This window comes from Crocuta crocuta, unplaced genomic scaffold, assembly GCF_008692635.1.
Source record: "Crocuta crocuta isolate KB4526 unplaced genomic scaffold, BGI_CrCroc_1.0 scaffold85, whole genome shotgun sequence".
Taxonomy (NCBI): domain Eukaryota; kingdom Metazoa; phylum Chordata; class Mammalia; order Carnivora; family Hyaenidae; genus Crocuta; species Crocuta crocuta.
Window position 1 is genome coordinate 3,967,524 of NW_027530620.1, and position 15,799 is coordinate 3,983,322.

Genomic DNA, 15,799 nt, shown 5'->3' on the forward strand with positions numbered 1-15,799 from the left:
GACCACGGATCTGAACAGTGGTTTCTTCCAGACAAAAACAATGCCCATTTTCTATAAAATCTTTTTAATCTTTCTTTTGGTTCTTATGGGTCTTTCTTTTAGGAGGGATTTTTCCCATAAAGCAAGGAATAAGACATGACACTCTTTGGGGATCACTGGTAATATGTTTTCCACCTAAATGTGAAATTTAATGTGAAATTTTTCTGTAGTTAAAATGCCACCCAGGATTATTTTAAGGGAAATAGGGGCAGGGGTTTTATGAGTATGAAAGATTGGGTTTAATTCTAGAGTGATCCAAATTAAGTATGTCACACCTACAAATAGTAAAATTAAGCCATATATACATGGCCCTTTATAGTAATATCTAACACATAATTCTTTATCAAAGTTTTATTCTAAAATGCTTATTAGAACAATCCACTGAACTTTAGAAATGTAATCTACAAAATCTCATTCTAAGGAAATAGTTCACCCACACAAGGGTGCTTATTGATATTCTTCAGTCCACTGGAGACCCTTAGTTAATTTTTCTAACACATGGCTTCCTTAAGTGTTATGGGCCTATTGTGACAATAATAAAATTGCCTTTGGCTGAATGATTGGTATGTTTATGAGTTATTTTATCTACTTGTTGGCAGATTGAACAGTAAAGAAAATGGTAATGGATGGGCTGACGTGTCTGATGACTTTGACTATAAGGATACATTACTACATGTTATAAAATTCTTCTCCAGCAATGCAACATTTAAATGCCCCTGGAGGAGTTTGTGATTTTTGTGGGGATCAGTGATAATTAAGTCGCATGTACTTGGCTCTGTTAAATTGCTCTTTGAACTAAAGTAAATCCTTTAGAATTCACATGGACTCAATATCCATGTGTGATAGGTATTTGGGTTGTATGTCACTAATATTTTGCCATCAGAAGCTTGGATGGGATTAAAAAAAAAAAAAAAAAAAGAAGAGCTTGACTAGGTAGGGTAAGATTATGGCATACCCTACTACCAGCCTCTTTCTGGGTCATTTTGATGCCTCTTTCTATCTCCAACCAATTTCATGGTAATCATTTAGCAAATATTTGCTCAGGGCCCACTCTGGGCTCGGCATTAGGATACAAAGAAAAGTTGGAAGCAGCCCCCCTTCTGGAAGAGTTCCACCAAGACTAGGAGGTAATACAGGACCTAGATTCATGAAGAAGCTATTGTGATACTAATAAGTTCAATAATACAAGAGGGTATAGTAGTGACCCACAAGAAGGTTGATCAACCTTGTAAGAGGTGCCAAAAGAGGTGCCATTTGGCTGGCTCAAGTAGAATTTCATGAGAAAAGGGGGCAATAGATAAAAGAGACCATGCCTTCAAGCCTTTGGTGCCTTTTTACTTTACAAATATAGATGCATAGACTCTCTATTTTAAAATATGCAAGAAACTGAGGGCGCCTTGGTGGCTCAGTCAGTTAAGGATCCGACTCTTGATTTCAGCTCAGGTCATGATCTCATGGTTCATGGGATCAAGCCCCACATCAGGCTCTATACTGACAGCATGGAGCCTGCTTGGGACTCTCTCCCTCCCTCTCTCTCTCTGCCCCTCCCATGCTTGCATGTTATCTCTCTCTCTCTCTCTCTCTCTCTCTCTCTCTCTCTCTCTGTCTCTCAAAATAAATAAACATTTTTTTTTAAAAGCACACAAGAAACTTAATAGTACTTGTTTCTAGTTAGGGATGTATGGTGGCTGAAGGACAGGTGCAGAGAGAACCTTTTCAATGTATACTATTTTGAGACTAGTACCATGTGTGCATATTTTATCTGGGAAATAAAATATGTTTCCCTTATCTGGGAAACACAAATATGTTTCCTTTTAAGAATGGAGATATAATGACAGTGGTTCCTTAAATAGTATGTTAAATTTACTAGCCAGCTACTTCTTCCTGGGTGTCTGTTTTTTAAATGTTATTCCTAACATCCAGAGCCTGATGCAGGGCTCCAAACTATGAACTGTGAGATCATGACCTGAGCCAAAGTCAGACGCTTAACTGACTGAGCCACCTAGGAGCCTCAAGAGAGAAGTTTTTAAGCAGAGGACTTTTCCTACATCTCTGAAATTCTACCTGACCCCTCTGATTAGGGAAAACACAAAATCTGAGAGATTCTCCAACTCACTGATCAAATTTTTTCTTGGGTCTAGAGTTGGCAAGTCAAATGAGTAATTTAGAGTGTCCAGAGAAAAATTGTTGGTCTGGTCTCAGGCAGTAAATAAACAGACCATCTTACTCAAATTTCTGTTGTCACAGTGAAAATCACAACTACCAAGAGAAGATTAGTTTTTGATTATAGGTCAGTCTTGGTCATCTATAAATGATTCTTAAGTCTGCCATTAATCAAGAAACAATAATCTGTTTTTTTTAGACTGAACATTTTTTATTTTATTTGTTTTTTTTTAGAGCATGAGAAGGGCAGAGGGATAGAGAGAAAGAAAGAGAATCTTAAGCAGGCTCCACACTCAGTGCAGAGCCTGATGTGGGGCTCGATCCCATGACCCTGAGTTCATGACCTGAGCCAAAATCAAGAGTTGGATGCTCAACCTACTGAGCTACCCAGGTGCCCTGAACAACTTTTTATTTTAAACATGAATACATCACTTGTATATAATTTCTTTTATATCTGCTCCTGTAGAAAAAAAATCATTCACTAAATAATATGGGTGCATAGAAAGAGGATGGAAAAAATGAAAGAAGGAAAGAGATAAGAACAACAAATGGAATTAAGAGAGTGATAGGGGCTCCTGGGTGGCTCGGTCAGTTGAGCGTCCAACTTTGGCCTAGGTCATGATCTCACAGTTCATGAGTTCGAGCCCCACATAGGGTTCTGTGCTGACAGCTCAGAGCCTGGAGCCTGCTTCAGATTCTGTGTTTCCCTCTCTCTCTGTGCCCCTCCACAGCTTGTGCTGTGTCTCTCTGTCTCTCAAAAATAAATAAAAACATTAAAAAGGAAAGGAGAGAGAGACTCCATGTTGGGTTGGAGAGAGTTCCTAACCATCATGCTTTGTGTAGCACAAATCCCTAATCAAGTACCAGCACTAGCAAGTGAGGTCCATAGATCATCACCCCACTTCATTAAGCCAAAGGCTTCAATTTTCACTTCCACAGTTGTCTTTTTGTTCACTGTCTATAAAATGATCAGCCCATGCCCTCAAGGTTTTTAGTGTGGAGTTAAGGAGACAGTATTTCAACAGAATTGATGCCATATGGAAAATCCCAAGTTAGCTTTTATACAAGTGCAAAATAAAATATCCAAAACAGATGAGATGCTTGCAATAGTGGTAGGAACACAGGCTTTGGTGTTAAACGGTCCCAGGTTGAAATTTGATCTTTCCTACTTAGAAGCTGCAAAACCTGGTCAAGTCTGAATGCTTCTCAGCCTCCATATCCCCAATTGTAAATGAGACTGATAATACCGCACTTGCTTCATCATTACGAGGATTGAATGGCACAAATGAGAAGCATGCAGCACCTCCGGCCCAGGGGTGTTAAATAAATGAGATGTTACCACTTCCTTACTATGTGCTGGCCTTGTACATAAAGCTTTATGTGTACATAGTATTGTTAAAACCATATAAACATGAGGAAGCTGAGGCCTGGAGAGGTTACCAGTCTTCCCAAGGACTCAGCCAGAAGTAGCAGGGCCATAATTTGGACTAGGAAATCTGACTCCAGAGGCCTAGCTCTCTGTCTCTACAGCCTCTCCTCAGCGTGAACCAGTAACCCACCCCCAGGGAAATGATGAATAGCTGGCTTCCGGAAAAGATGAGTTTTAGAAGTCATCGGTATTGGTAGACAGAGTCGCTGAGGTATTCTAGGGTGAAGGAATGTTATTTAAACATGCAGAGATAGGAGTGGAAGAGAATGCACTCAGAACTGTGCCAACAAGCAGTTTTGCTGGAACAGCTCAAGAGCATTAAAATGTAAGAGGATATACAACGAAGAGATAAGAATCATGTGTATAATCAACTCCAAATTTTTTACTTAAAACAATAAACAGCAGTCTTTCATTGGTGACCCATTATTTCATCTAGTCCCAATTTTTTCAAAGTAAGAAAGAAGTAAAAACTTTTTGTGGCCTTGTCAAATAGATGCCTAAAACAGCTCAATGCAGTATACGTTTTTATTATTCTGTCCTACCTTATCAACGATGTAAGTTGTAGAAAATAAATCCACTTTTCTTTTTGGTTCACCAGCCCACCTTTCTAATTTAGCTGTTGGCCCCCACCTCTCACATCTAGCACCCTCCGTTAGTGCAGCTGACCAGAACCATAACTTCACAACACAGTTTCAGCGCCCAGGGCACATGGTAAGAAATGTGACCTTTTTCTATTGATGGGTTAGCGTGTCTAATGTTTTCTTGTATTTTCGCTGATAACTTTAAGAGAAATCACAGCAGTCGTCAAGGAAAAGGGAAAATATAATGGGGAGTTTTTCACACAGACTCATGGACAAAGCAGATCATTGGCACGGAGTTCAGCATTTGAGAAATAGTATATTTCTTTTATGTATAAGATTCACTATGGGACGCCTCAGTGACTCAGCCAGTTAAGCATCCAACTCGATTTCACCTCAGGTCATGATTACATGGTTCATGAGTTTGAACCCCATGCTTGCTCTGACAGCATGGAGCCTGCTTAGAATTCTCTGTCTGTCTCTCTCTCTCTCTGCCCTTTCTCTGCTTACACACCGCTCTCTCTTGCGTGCACTCTGTGTCTCTCTCTCTCAAATAAATAGATAAACCTAAAAAAGAGAGAGAATTTACTGAACACCAGAAAGTACTGAAGAGTTCTTAATTCAGGCTACTTTTTTTTTTTTAATGTTTATTTACTTATTTGAAAGAGACAGACAGAACGCGAGCAGGGGAAGGGCAGAGAGAGAGGGAGGGAGACACAGAATCTGAAGCAGGCTCCAGGCTCTGAGCTGTCAGCACAGAGCCCATTTTGGGGCTTGAACCCACAAACTGTGAGATCATGACCTGAGCCAGAGTCAGACACTCAACCGACTAGGCCACTCGGGCACCCCTGGGCTACTTTTATGGAATAAAAACTACATTTGATCTTTTTCTTCCTTTTAAGTATAAATGAAGAGAAACTTCCCATTTAACTTTTGTAATGTTGCAAAATTAAAGAAGTTTATGCTGGAAGTTAAGCTATATAAAAACCACATTAGTAGGAGTTCCATCTGATTCTCCCAGTCCAATGAAGGAAGGGTGTTTGGCCTCCAGACTTGGACCAGCATGACGCAGGACATTACCAGGAGCTTATGTTAGCTTCTCCCTGCACCACTTTCGTAAAACTGTCATCTTGGCAGTGTTGCTGGGACCACCTGAAGCCACTGACCTACCGTGTTTCCACAAAGCCATTCCCTTGAAACAGTTCAGAGAAACCAACTCTTGGCAGTGTAGACACTCCCTGTGTCTGGAAATTTCATAAACCAGAGTTAAAGCAAAGAATGCTCTAAAATCTGTTGCCGATACAGAATCTGCAATGTAAATCATCTGGATTAGGGAACCTCTGCTGTCTTCTGGAAGCTGCCTCTCTAATGGCTCTAATAAAGAATGTTTTCAGGGGCGCCTGGGTGGCTCAGTCGGTTAAGCGTCCGACTTCGGCTCAGGTCATGATCTCAAGGTTTGTGGATTTGAGCCCCATGTCGGGCTCTGTGCTGACAGCCAGCTCAGAGCCTGGAGCCTGTTTCAGAGTCTGTCTCCCTCTCTCTCTGACCCTCCCCTGCTCACTCTCTCTCTCTCTCTCTCTCAGAAATAAATAAAGCATTAAAAAAAATTTTTTTTAAATAATGTTTTCAGAAGCATGTGGTGATAAAATGAAAGTAATGAAAAAGATATTTGGAATCCAGTTGAGTCATCTGATTGTAGAACCTCTTAATATTTTCTTACGTTGCTTCTCTACTCCTGAATTTGCATAAGAACCTTTTTATGTATTTACTTATTTATTTAAGAAAGTAGATTTGGTTTGGATCTTTTTTTCTTGTCTTGTTTGTTATACTTGTGCAAGAAATATTTCTTTATGTTTGGCTTCATGTCAATTTAATTCTGATTCTGAGGTTCCACACTTCTGGACTAAGGCAGAATCAACCTCCGTCATTTCGGAGGCTCCTCGAGCTCTCAGGGTTCTGGCTTCCTCACAGAGCTCCCAGACATCATTGGTAGGCCCTGGACACAATCATCCGTCCACCCAGCAGTCATCAAGCCCATCTTACCCAACCCTGCATGACCTCAAGTCTAGAAATCCTGCTGCTTCCAAGCCCCAGTGCTTGAGACACAGGACTCCTTTCAAGGTGGGATCCATTGTGTGTGGCATCTGTCAACCTTGACCATTGCTTGCAGGGTCTTGCAAGCCAGCGTGTGTGCTGGGGATGGTGCGGAACAGGGGGGCACTGGGCAATGCAGGGCTCAGATCCGCACTTCTCATGGGACCCACAGATCTGTTTCTAGTCTCCATGCGGAAGCTCTTTTCCTTTCCCAGCAGCCCTCCAAGACACCTGGCATAATCCTTCCAGCATCTTATTGTTCAGGCCCTTCAGTTTGATAAACCACAGAAAGAGCCAATGGCTTCTGGCTGCTTTAGTTTTCAGCTCCATAAAAATCCCCTACTTCACATGAGTGGTGAAAGTTGTATGAACATATTCAATTGAATATTTTTAAAGTAGTCTCACCAAAATATTTGTACATATAATAGAAACATTTGGGCGTAAAGATGTACATTGTCTGCAAGGATCCTTAGGAAACTGTTGATGGTGATTATCTCTGGGGAGTGAGACGGAGGAGCCAACCAAAGAGGCAGTTTCTTTCTGTGGTTTACTACACCCTGTGGTAATGCTTAAGTTCTTTACATTGGTATGTGCTATTTTTATGATGATTAAAATTTAAGGTTATTAATTTGAAAAGATGGGAATTTTTGTTTTGATTCATTACCCATGAAATACTTTCCTCAGCCTAAGCTTACCTAGCTTAGGTATTGTCCTGATTTTATGGCTCAGAATGGTAAGTTCAGGAGTTAATTTGCCCAAGATTACACAATGGGGGGTCTGAATTGGAACCCACGGCTGTCTTACACTTAGGTTCATGAACGCCCTTTCACCTGCCCCATGCTTCATTGTCCAGGGTCATTTCATTCCACTTAAGTTCTTTTCTTTCACTGCCCAAGTAATGAGGCCTAACAGACCCCATGCATCAGACCACACATCTATGCCAAATCCTTGAATACTAATAAATACTTGAAACCATGTTTCAAAATATACCATAAAATGTAAATAAGAATGACGCACAGTTCACCTCAAGTTCATACACAGCAGCAATGTACAGGTTAACAGTAAAACATGGGGAAGTTTACCTTGAAATATTAGACAAAGCCAGTTCTAAAGGAATGAAATAAGAAACTTAGGAAAAATTAATTATACCTTGGAATATATTGTAACTGTGTATTTTATTTACCTTTAGGTCCCATAAAATATGACACTATTAGCAAATGGCACTTTATGGGTCGCTGCCTATGGTTTGGTTGTTTGTGTAAGGAAGCATTTACGGTTGTTGAAAATTAATAAGAATTTGATTTTTCTAGGATGCTATAGTTATACATGAAGTCTACGAAGAAGGGGCAGCGGCCAGAGATGGAAGACTTTGGGCTGGTGACCAGATACTAGAGGTATAAGTCTATGAGTTTCATTTAATACTAGCAGATACAGTTTCTTACTGACCTTGATCCACAAAGTATTTACTCACTGTCTTGTACTCCACTTTATCCTCACTTATTTCTCCCCCATTAAGCAAAGCATGTACCTTATTCTTTTTTTCTTTTTTTAATGTACATTGAGCAACTATCATCAGAATTGTGGCAGACATCAATCTAAATCTATGGAAACTTTTTGTAATTAAAGCAAAAGGTACAACCTATAGTTCTATAATCTTAATGTCAAATGAGAGTGCATACATAGTATTGCAATTTGACTTGTTTTGCCTCTTCCTTAAACCTATCTAAATGCTCTCCTAAAAACAGACATATGCAACAACATGGACAGCCAATGTTTTAAAGACTTCAGTGCTGTTTTAAGTATTGTTTTCTTACTCCTAATAAATCGTTAAGTAAAATGCTTTCCGCTTTTATTTTCTAGTTGGTGAAAATGTAGAATCTTCTCCCTTTAGGTTGTACATGATACTTATTAATAAGTTGAAATGTTTAACTTGCCTCTTTCAAATGGATTCTAAATTAGCAAAGGTGTTAAACCTTTTAAAAAAATGCCAAGGCAGGCAAGTGTCTGAACTAAGGAACGGATGAATGACAGGTCAATGCCAGGCATTCTGGTAGGTGGAACGAAAGAGCTTTTTTGATGATGTGAAACCTTTAGGCAACATTTATTTCTTTCATTGGATGAATTTAATTGAATAGTTAACATTTTATGGTGGGCATGTGCATTTTTGCTTTGCAACTTTAATATAGCCCATTATGAATGACATCATAGAATTTTATTTCCCCTTTGGTGGTTCAAGCTTGCCTCCCAAGATGAAACCACAGATATAATTAAGGGCAGAAAATATAGGCAAGAAGGAGTTAAAGGAGAGGCAGGCTCACTGCAAATTAAATTCAGGGTTTCTCTGCAGACCTTTACTGTGCTTCATCATTGGATTAGGACATATTCCCAGTACATTCATTAAGGTACAAGTGTATGAGGTTAGAAAAATAAGCAAGGCCTCTTTGGGAATTGGCTTGACTGCTTTTGCATACAACACCATTTTTTAGTAGTCAGGAGTTTTGAGGGGTTTTTTTTCTCCCTAGGTTTTCTAATTAACTGGTGTTATCATAATTGGCTTTATAAAATGAATAGATTGAATATTCAAAAGAGTACAGATGTATACATGCCTAGATACATGATTTGTAAGCCCATGGATTATTCTATAATGGTCACTTGAAACTAAATCTAATCTGTGCAGCATTTTCTTGATTATAGTGATGATTGCATAGGTATAAATCACATAAATTCACAATATAAATGATATACCTTAAATATAGTTTATTTCGTAACACTTATATTTCAGTAAAAGAAACTTTTTTAAACCTATTTGTATTGGATAGATCTCATCTGTAGCTGTTCTCTTTCATATTCATGTACAAGTGAATACTCAGGATAGGTTAACATGAAGAAGGCAATTAAGTGGAAGGAAAAATTGAAAACTCAAACCATTTCCTGGCATCCAACTGAATTATATTATCCAATATGGATGGATGGTCTATACTTCTCATTAAAGATGACCAAGGACATAATGTAACAGTGTGAGTCAACTAAAAAAAAAAAAATTTTTTTTTAATTGATCAGGAAATTTTATCCCATGCAGTAATCTAGTCAACAAGAGTATGTCACGCGTTTAGTTAAGAAGTAGCTGTTTTGGGGGGCGCCTGGGTGGCTCCTGTCAGTTAAGCGTCCAACTTCAGCTCAGGTCATGATCTTGCAGTTTGTGAGTTCAAGCCCCACATCAGGCTCTGTGCTGAGAGCTTGGATCCTAGAGCCTACTTCAGATTCTGTCTCCCTCTCTCTCTGCCCCTTCTCTGCTCACGTTCTGTCTCTGTCTCTCAAAAGGAATAAATAAACTTTTTTTTTTTTTAAAGGTAGCTATTTGGGGACGCCTGGGTGACTCAGGCAATTAAATATACAACTTCAGCTCAGGTCATGATCTCATGGTTTGTGGATTTGAGCCCTGCATCAGGCTCTATGCTGACAGCTCAGAGCCTGGAGCCTGCTTCAGGTTCTGTGTCTCCCTCTCTCTTTGCCCTTCCCTCACTCACACTCTGTCTTTCTCAAAAATAAATAAAAATTTTTTTTAAATTAAAAAAAAAAAAAGAAGCTCTTTGGTGAAGTCATGTCATGTTTCCTTTCAAAGCAGCTTTAGACTCCACATTTGGACTTGGGCTAGTTGTGGTTGATGTGTACAGATGCATAATAATGCATAAGCAGCCTGCGGCCTGCAGGTTTGCCTTGAGAAGACAGGCCAACCTTGGAGGTACATTTCAAGACCATGAACCAAGACCACTGTACGTCAGTGCTTTCCAGACAATGGCCTTTCCGCTTATGAGAGTCCTCTACCTTGTCAGTTGGCCTTTCATGATTTTAATTCTATCCTCATGTTAATATTAGGACAAGCCATGGGGCACCTGACTGGCTCAGTCAGAAGAAAATGCCACTCTTGAATTTGGGGTTGTGGGTTTGAACCCCACGTTGAGCATAGAGATTAGTTTTTTAAAAATTGGGACAAGCTGGGTTTTGCTTACAAAGATATAATCCAGCATTTTTTAGTGTGGCAAGATTTATGATTCTATAATTAGCGTGAACTGTCTTCTTTCTGATTCTCCTTTTAGAGTCCCTCATCCTACCCTAATTCTACCCCCATTATCCTCCTCTATTTTTGTGCAGGTGGGAGCAGAAAAAGCAGAGGTCTAATGCCTGGTTTTCCCTGTGGGATAAAATAGTGCTCCCTAGTTTGGTTCTTCTTTCCCGCTAAAGCAGTGGTTCCCCTACTTCCTTGTCCTGCCCAAGAAATGTGATACTCTCCCCTGGACAACTGGGGCCTCCTATGGCTCTCTGTCTCAAGTAAGGAGGCCAGCAATTACCACCCCTGCCCCTCTACAATCGATGCTCTAAATAATGCATATAGTGCTTCTGTAAGGCACTTAAGGCAATACATCACTCCACAATATTCGAGCTACACAGCGATATTTCTCTTATGATTACTGGTGCATTTAATGGTGCCTCGTGATAAGCAGAGGAGGAAATGAAAACTATGAACTTGGAGCAGATGTCTTGGATTTGAGCAGTCATCTTAATGCTGGAATTTAGTATAAATTGCTTTTATTATATTAGTTTCATGACAGTGCTTTTTATTGAAACTATAATTGTTAGGGCCTTTCAAAAGCTATTTTAGAGGCTTAAGAGAATTCACCTGCAGTCCACGGAAGTAACTATTTTGCAGTTGAATAACAGAGGTGGTCTGGTGTGCCATCTATTGGAATACAGGAAAATAATCAGGTCAGACCACATTTTCTAGAGACATTGCTTTTTCCCTTTGTCCTGTGGATTTACCTCACAAACAGTAAGAATGCAGTCATGGGCCTAAAGTAACAGTGGATGCTGGCACTGACTGAAAACCACCCTGACTGGGGTTCCTTCGATTCCTTATAAAATACCAACTTCTAGCTTACATTCCACTTAACTGTGTACCAAGTCCTGTGCCGAATGCATTAGAGGGTTTATTTCACTCCATCCTCACAACACTAAGTAGATACTATCTCCAATTCATAAATGACCCAGTTGAAGCTTAGCTTGACTAGTATAAGTTTTCACAAAGTAAGTTAGAATCAGCGCTCAAACTGAAGTCTCTCTGTATCTAAAACCCATACTTAACTGCTGTTTGAGGTGTTGTTTTTGTTTTTGTTTTTGCTTTCATTATTATTTTTTAAAGTAAGCTCTATGCCCAGTGTGGGATTTGAACTCATGACCCTGAGATCAGGAGTTGCATGCTTGGGGCACCTGGCTGGCTCAGTCAGAGGAGCGTGCAACTCTTGATCTCAAGGTCGTGAGTTTGAGCCCCATATAGGGTGTAAAGATTATTTAAATAAATAAAACTTTAAGAAAAAAAGAAGAGAGTGCTCTGCCAACTAGAGCCTTCTAGGCACCCCTTAACCACTGGTTATAGTTAATCTAAGTGAGAACACAAACCCAAGTTATACCAGAAAAGAAAAAGCAGCTTGAAAATTAGGCTTAGAAGCATTTTTCTGGCTTATAGAATCAGCTTTAAATAATTGCTCAAAACCCACCTTCTCGAAGAAGGGTCCATTGCTCTCTTCTCCCTCTCTGTAACCACTCTTTATGCCACAAGTCACGAGTCTTTGGAATGTTAGAATTGGAAAAGCCTGAGACCATCCCTCACTGTACAGATGAAGGAATGGAGGACCAGAGATAAGCTTAACTTGCGCAGGACACACAGGGATGGACGAGAACATGGAGTAGAAGCAGCATCTTGAGGGAACTTTTCCATTCTGTCATCCCTCCACCCTCTAGCCCACCCCTGGCCATGACCTGAGCCTAGTCTTCCCTTTGTATCTCTTCCTAGCTATGACCTTGAGGGAGTGATTTATGATTCCCTTTGAGTCTTTGTCCTTTCTTCCCCTCAACTTCTCCTTTTTGTTAAATCCACTAATCTGCATCAGTACTTGACTTTCTCTGAGGCAGGGATCAAATAAACTCATTCTAAGAGTACATTGAAGCACAATGGTATAGAGACTAAGGATGGGAAGATAGTCTGGATTCAAACCATGACTCCTGTACCTGCTAGCTGTGTAACCTGGGTCAGTTCTCTTTCGCCTCTCCATGACTTACTTTCCTCATCTGTAAAATGGTAATGGTACCCATTTCAGAGAGTTAGTATAAGGATTAAATGAGTAAATATTTATAAAGGGCTAATACACAAGCACTACACAAACATTTGTTAAGTAAAAAATACATTAGCTATGATCTCCATTTAGCAGACAAGGAAACAGAGACTTACTGAGAGCCCACAACTTGTCCAAATTCACATGATTTGCCAGGAGTAGAGCCATGACTTTACTCAATGCTGTTTCCAGTACAATTTGCTTCTAATTCATGGTCCTATTTGTGTTTGCTCAGATCCAGGTTCAGAAGGGTATACTTCAGGGGGGTTTGACACTGTCAGAAATACTGGTCTCTCATTTTTTTTTCCAACTTATTCTAAAGAACTTGTAATGTTTGTAATTAAGAGTAAAGATGTCAAATTCAATAAGCAAACTGAGTCTTAAAATTGCTGACCAAACACTAATGTTTATTTCCCTTTTGACCTCAATTAAATGAGCCAGTTAGTCCCTTCCACCCCTCCTGCTCCCTCTCACCCTCCCTCCCCAACTATGTTGATTCCGTAGGAAAGCTCACAGCTTTGCAAAACAGCTTATTGTGTGTCCTGAGCACCCTCTGTGCTTTTGGGATGGGAGAAGATAAGGGCTACCTCCTTTATACATGAAGCAGCTACTACTGCTAGTAGTCACTGCCTGCCTTGGGGATGGCTGGAGATTTCTAGAGGTTTGTCACTGGTTGGATTAAAGAACTCCAGACGGAGCAGGCATGGAGGTCTGTGCCATCAGCAGCCCATCTCGGATGTCCATTGTTGCAGGTTAACGGGATTGACCTGAGGAGCGCCAGCCATGAAGAAGCCATCACAGCCCTGAGGCAGACCCCCCAGAAGGTGCGGCTGGTGGTGTATAGGGATGAGGCACACTACAGGGACGAGGAGAACCTGGAGATTTTCCCAGTGGATCTGCAGAAAAAGGCTGGTCGAGGTCTTGGCCTGAGCATTGTTGGGAAACGGTAAGGAAATACTGTGCAAGTTAGGACAGATTAGCCTTTCCCTACAGAGCTCTAGGGAGCCTACAAACACCGAAAGATAAAGTCTCGTGTAAACTAATGATATGGTTTCTAAAACCAACCTATTTATAAATATTAGAATGACATCAGTCATATCTCTGAGCAAGATCTTACCCCCGCCCCCAAAAAAAGTGTGCCCTATGAAGATAGAATCTGAAGCCCAATCAACTGAGACTGTATTTGTTCCCATATAGAGTAAGAAGAGACTCAAAAAGGTTTTTACACTTGGGAGTCACTTAGATCTGAGGTTTGCATACCTGAGAAATAGCTAATATCAAGAGATAGGCTTTTACAGAGTTGGGTTAAGAAAATTCCAGGGCGCCTGAGTGGCTCAGTCAGTTAAGTGTCTGCCTTCAGCTCAGGTCATGATTTCACGATTTTTGGGTTCGAGCCCCACATCAGGCTTTGCACTGACAGTGTAGAGCCTGCTTTGGGATTCTCTCTCCCTCCCTCTCTGCCCCTCCCCTGCTTGGGCTCTCTCTCTCTCTCAGTGAATAAACTTAAAAATTAAAGAAAAAATTCCTCTGCCATGGAGTACCATGTTAATCATATACTGTTAACCACATCTAGTTGGCGAGTTTCAAAAACTAGCCAAATATGTGTAGTTGAAAGACAAATTCTTCATGACAGTAGTTTTCATTAAGAAAGATATCCCCAAAATGTAACTTCCACCAAAAATGTGGGTAGATCCTGTTGGCTAGACTTTTCATTTGAAGTCTGTGCCACTTACCCATATGATGGGCATTATAGAATGTCAGTAGATTAACATGGTTACTTGCTGTGTATTCCACCAGGGCTGCAAGATTGCCAGGTGATGCCCCAATATGGCCTTAAATGGTTATCAACAATCATCTTAGGGAGCATTGAAGCTGGTTTTATATATATTACATCCTGTGCCCTCAAAGACCTCTGATGGCTAGCCCAGTGCTTTTTTTCCATCAGTCCAAGCTATTATTAAAATGAAAATATTAGACAGTTTTTGAGAGCACTGATTTCATGCCAAGTACTGTGCTGTCCTGATCTCATTCTTCAGCACTGTTAAATCATCACTCTGAAAATGCATTACAAATCAAAAAAAGCTGAGACTCCTATTTCTAAAGAAATTCACTGCATACCTGGGCGCAGAGCACCTGACAGAGCCCGTGTTGAAGTTTGCTTGCCTATGACACATACATAAGCCTGGCGAGATTCCACTTAGAGTAATGGTTTTTACTTTATTGTCTCATAGTGGATTGATAAAACCACCTCCGTATAACACTAGTATTTCAGATTGAGTCTGTAAGGAACATTCACATTCCTTGGCCCAAAAAGTTCCATTGTAAAGGATCAGGTGTATAAGCTTTCCAATTCTTTGACTTAGCAATTCCACAACTAGAAGTATATCCTAACAGTATTCTTGTAGATATGTACCCCATTGCCCATTGTTTGCAATAGCTAGTGAAGGATGATAATCTCTATATATTTTTGTCACTAGTTTACTCATCATGAAATTAAGGAACCTCTGCAAATCGTATACAGCCTTAAAAAACAATGAGGAAGCCCCAGGTGCTTTCTCCACTTTTTAACCTCTTGCATTTGAGACTTACAAATTTATTTACTCCTCATATAAATAATGATAATTAAAACCTTAATAAAGACAGGAAAAGGGAGAGTGATAAAGTAGAAAAAGATCAGATACTAATAAGTGAGCTAATCTATAAGGAGATGGCTTGTGCGTTTAAAGAGTACTTAACTCTAGGGGCACCTGGGTGGCTCAGTTGGTTAAGTGCCCGACTTTAGCTCAGGTCATGATCTCACAATTCATGAGTTCAACTCCACATCAGGCTCTGTGCTGACAGTGTGGAGCCTGGAGCCTGCAGCCTGCTTTAGATTCTATATTTCCCTGTCTCTCTGCCCCTCCCCTGCTTGTTCTCTCTATCTCTAAAAAGTAAAGATTAAAAAAAAATTTTTTAAGAGTTCTATACTTTTTAAAGTGAATTTCCGGGGCGCCTGGGTGGCTTAGTCAGTTAAGCGTCCGACTTTCGCTTAGGTCATGATCTCGTGGTTCGTGGGCTCGAGCCCCACGTCGGGCTCTGTGCTGACTGCCAGCTCAGAGCCTGGAGCCTATTTCGGAGACTGTGTCTCCCTCTCTCTCTGGCCCTCCCCTGTTCACGCTGTCTCTCTCTCTCCTAGAAATAAATAAAAAATATATTAAAAAAAAAATAAAAAATGAAGTGAATTTCCATTTCTTTTCACTAAGATTATCCTCTTACAGAAATGATGCGCTTGGGCCAATAAAAATGAATTTTACAGTGGGCAGCATAAATAGATATAAACTATTTAAGAG

At 40.2% G+C, this 15,799-nt stretch overlaps 1 protein-coding gene across 4 annotated transcripts in view; it reads left to right on the plus strand.

Moving 5' to 3' along the window:
* Window positions 1-15,799, plus strand: part of PATJ (PATJ crumbs cell polarity complex component) — a 391,357-nt gene that overhangs the window by 279,358 nt on the left and 96,200 nt on the right. For all 4 annotated transcript variants that reach the window (XM_077768086.1, XM_077768084.1, XM_077768085.1 and 1 more), the window contains 2 exons: window positions 7,614-7,697; window positions 13,223-13,416. In XM_077768086.1, coding sequence (XP_077624212.1) covers window positions 7,614-7,697; window positions 13,223-13,416 — 278 coding nt within the window. The remainder of the gene's footprint in view (window positions 1-7,613; window positions 7,698-13,222; window positions 13,417-15,799) is intronic.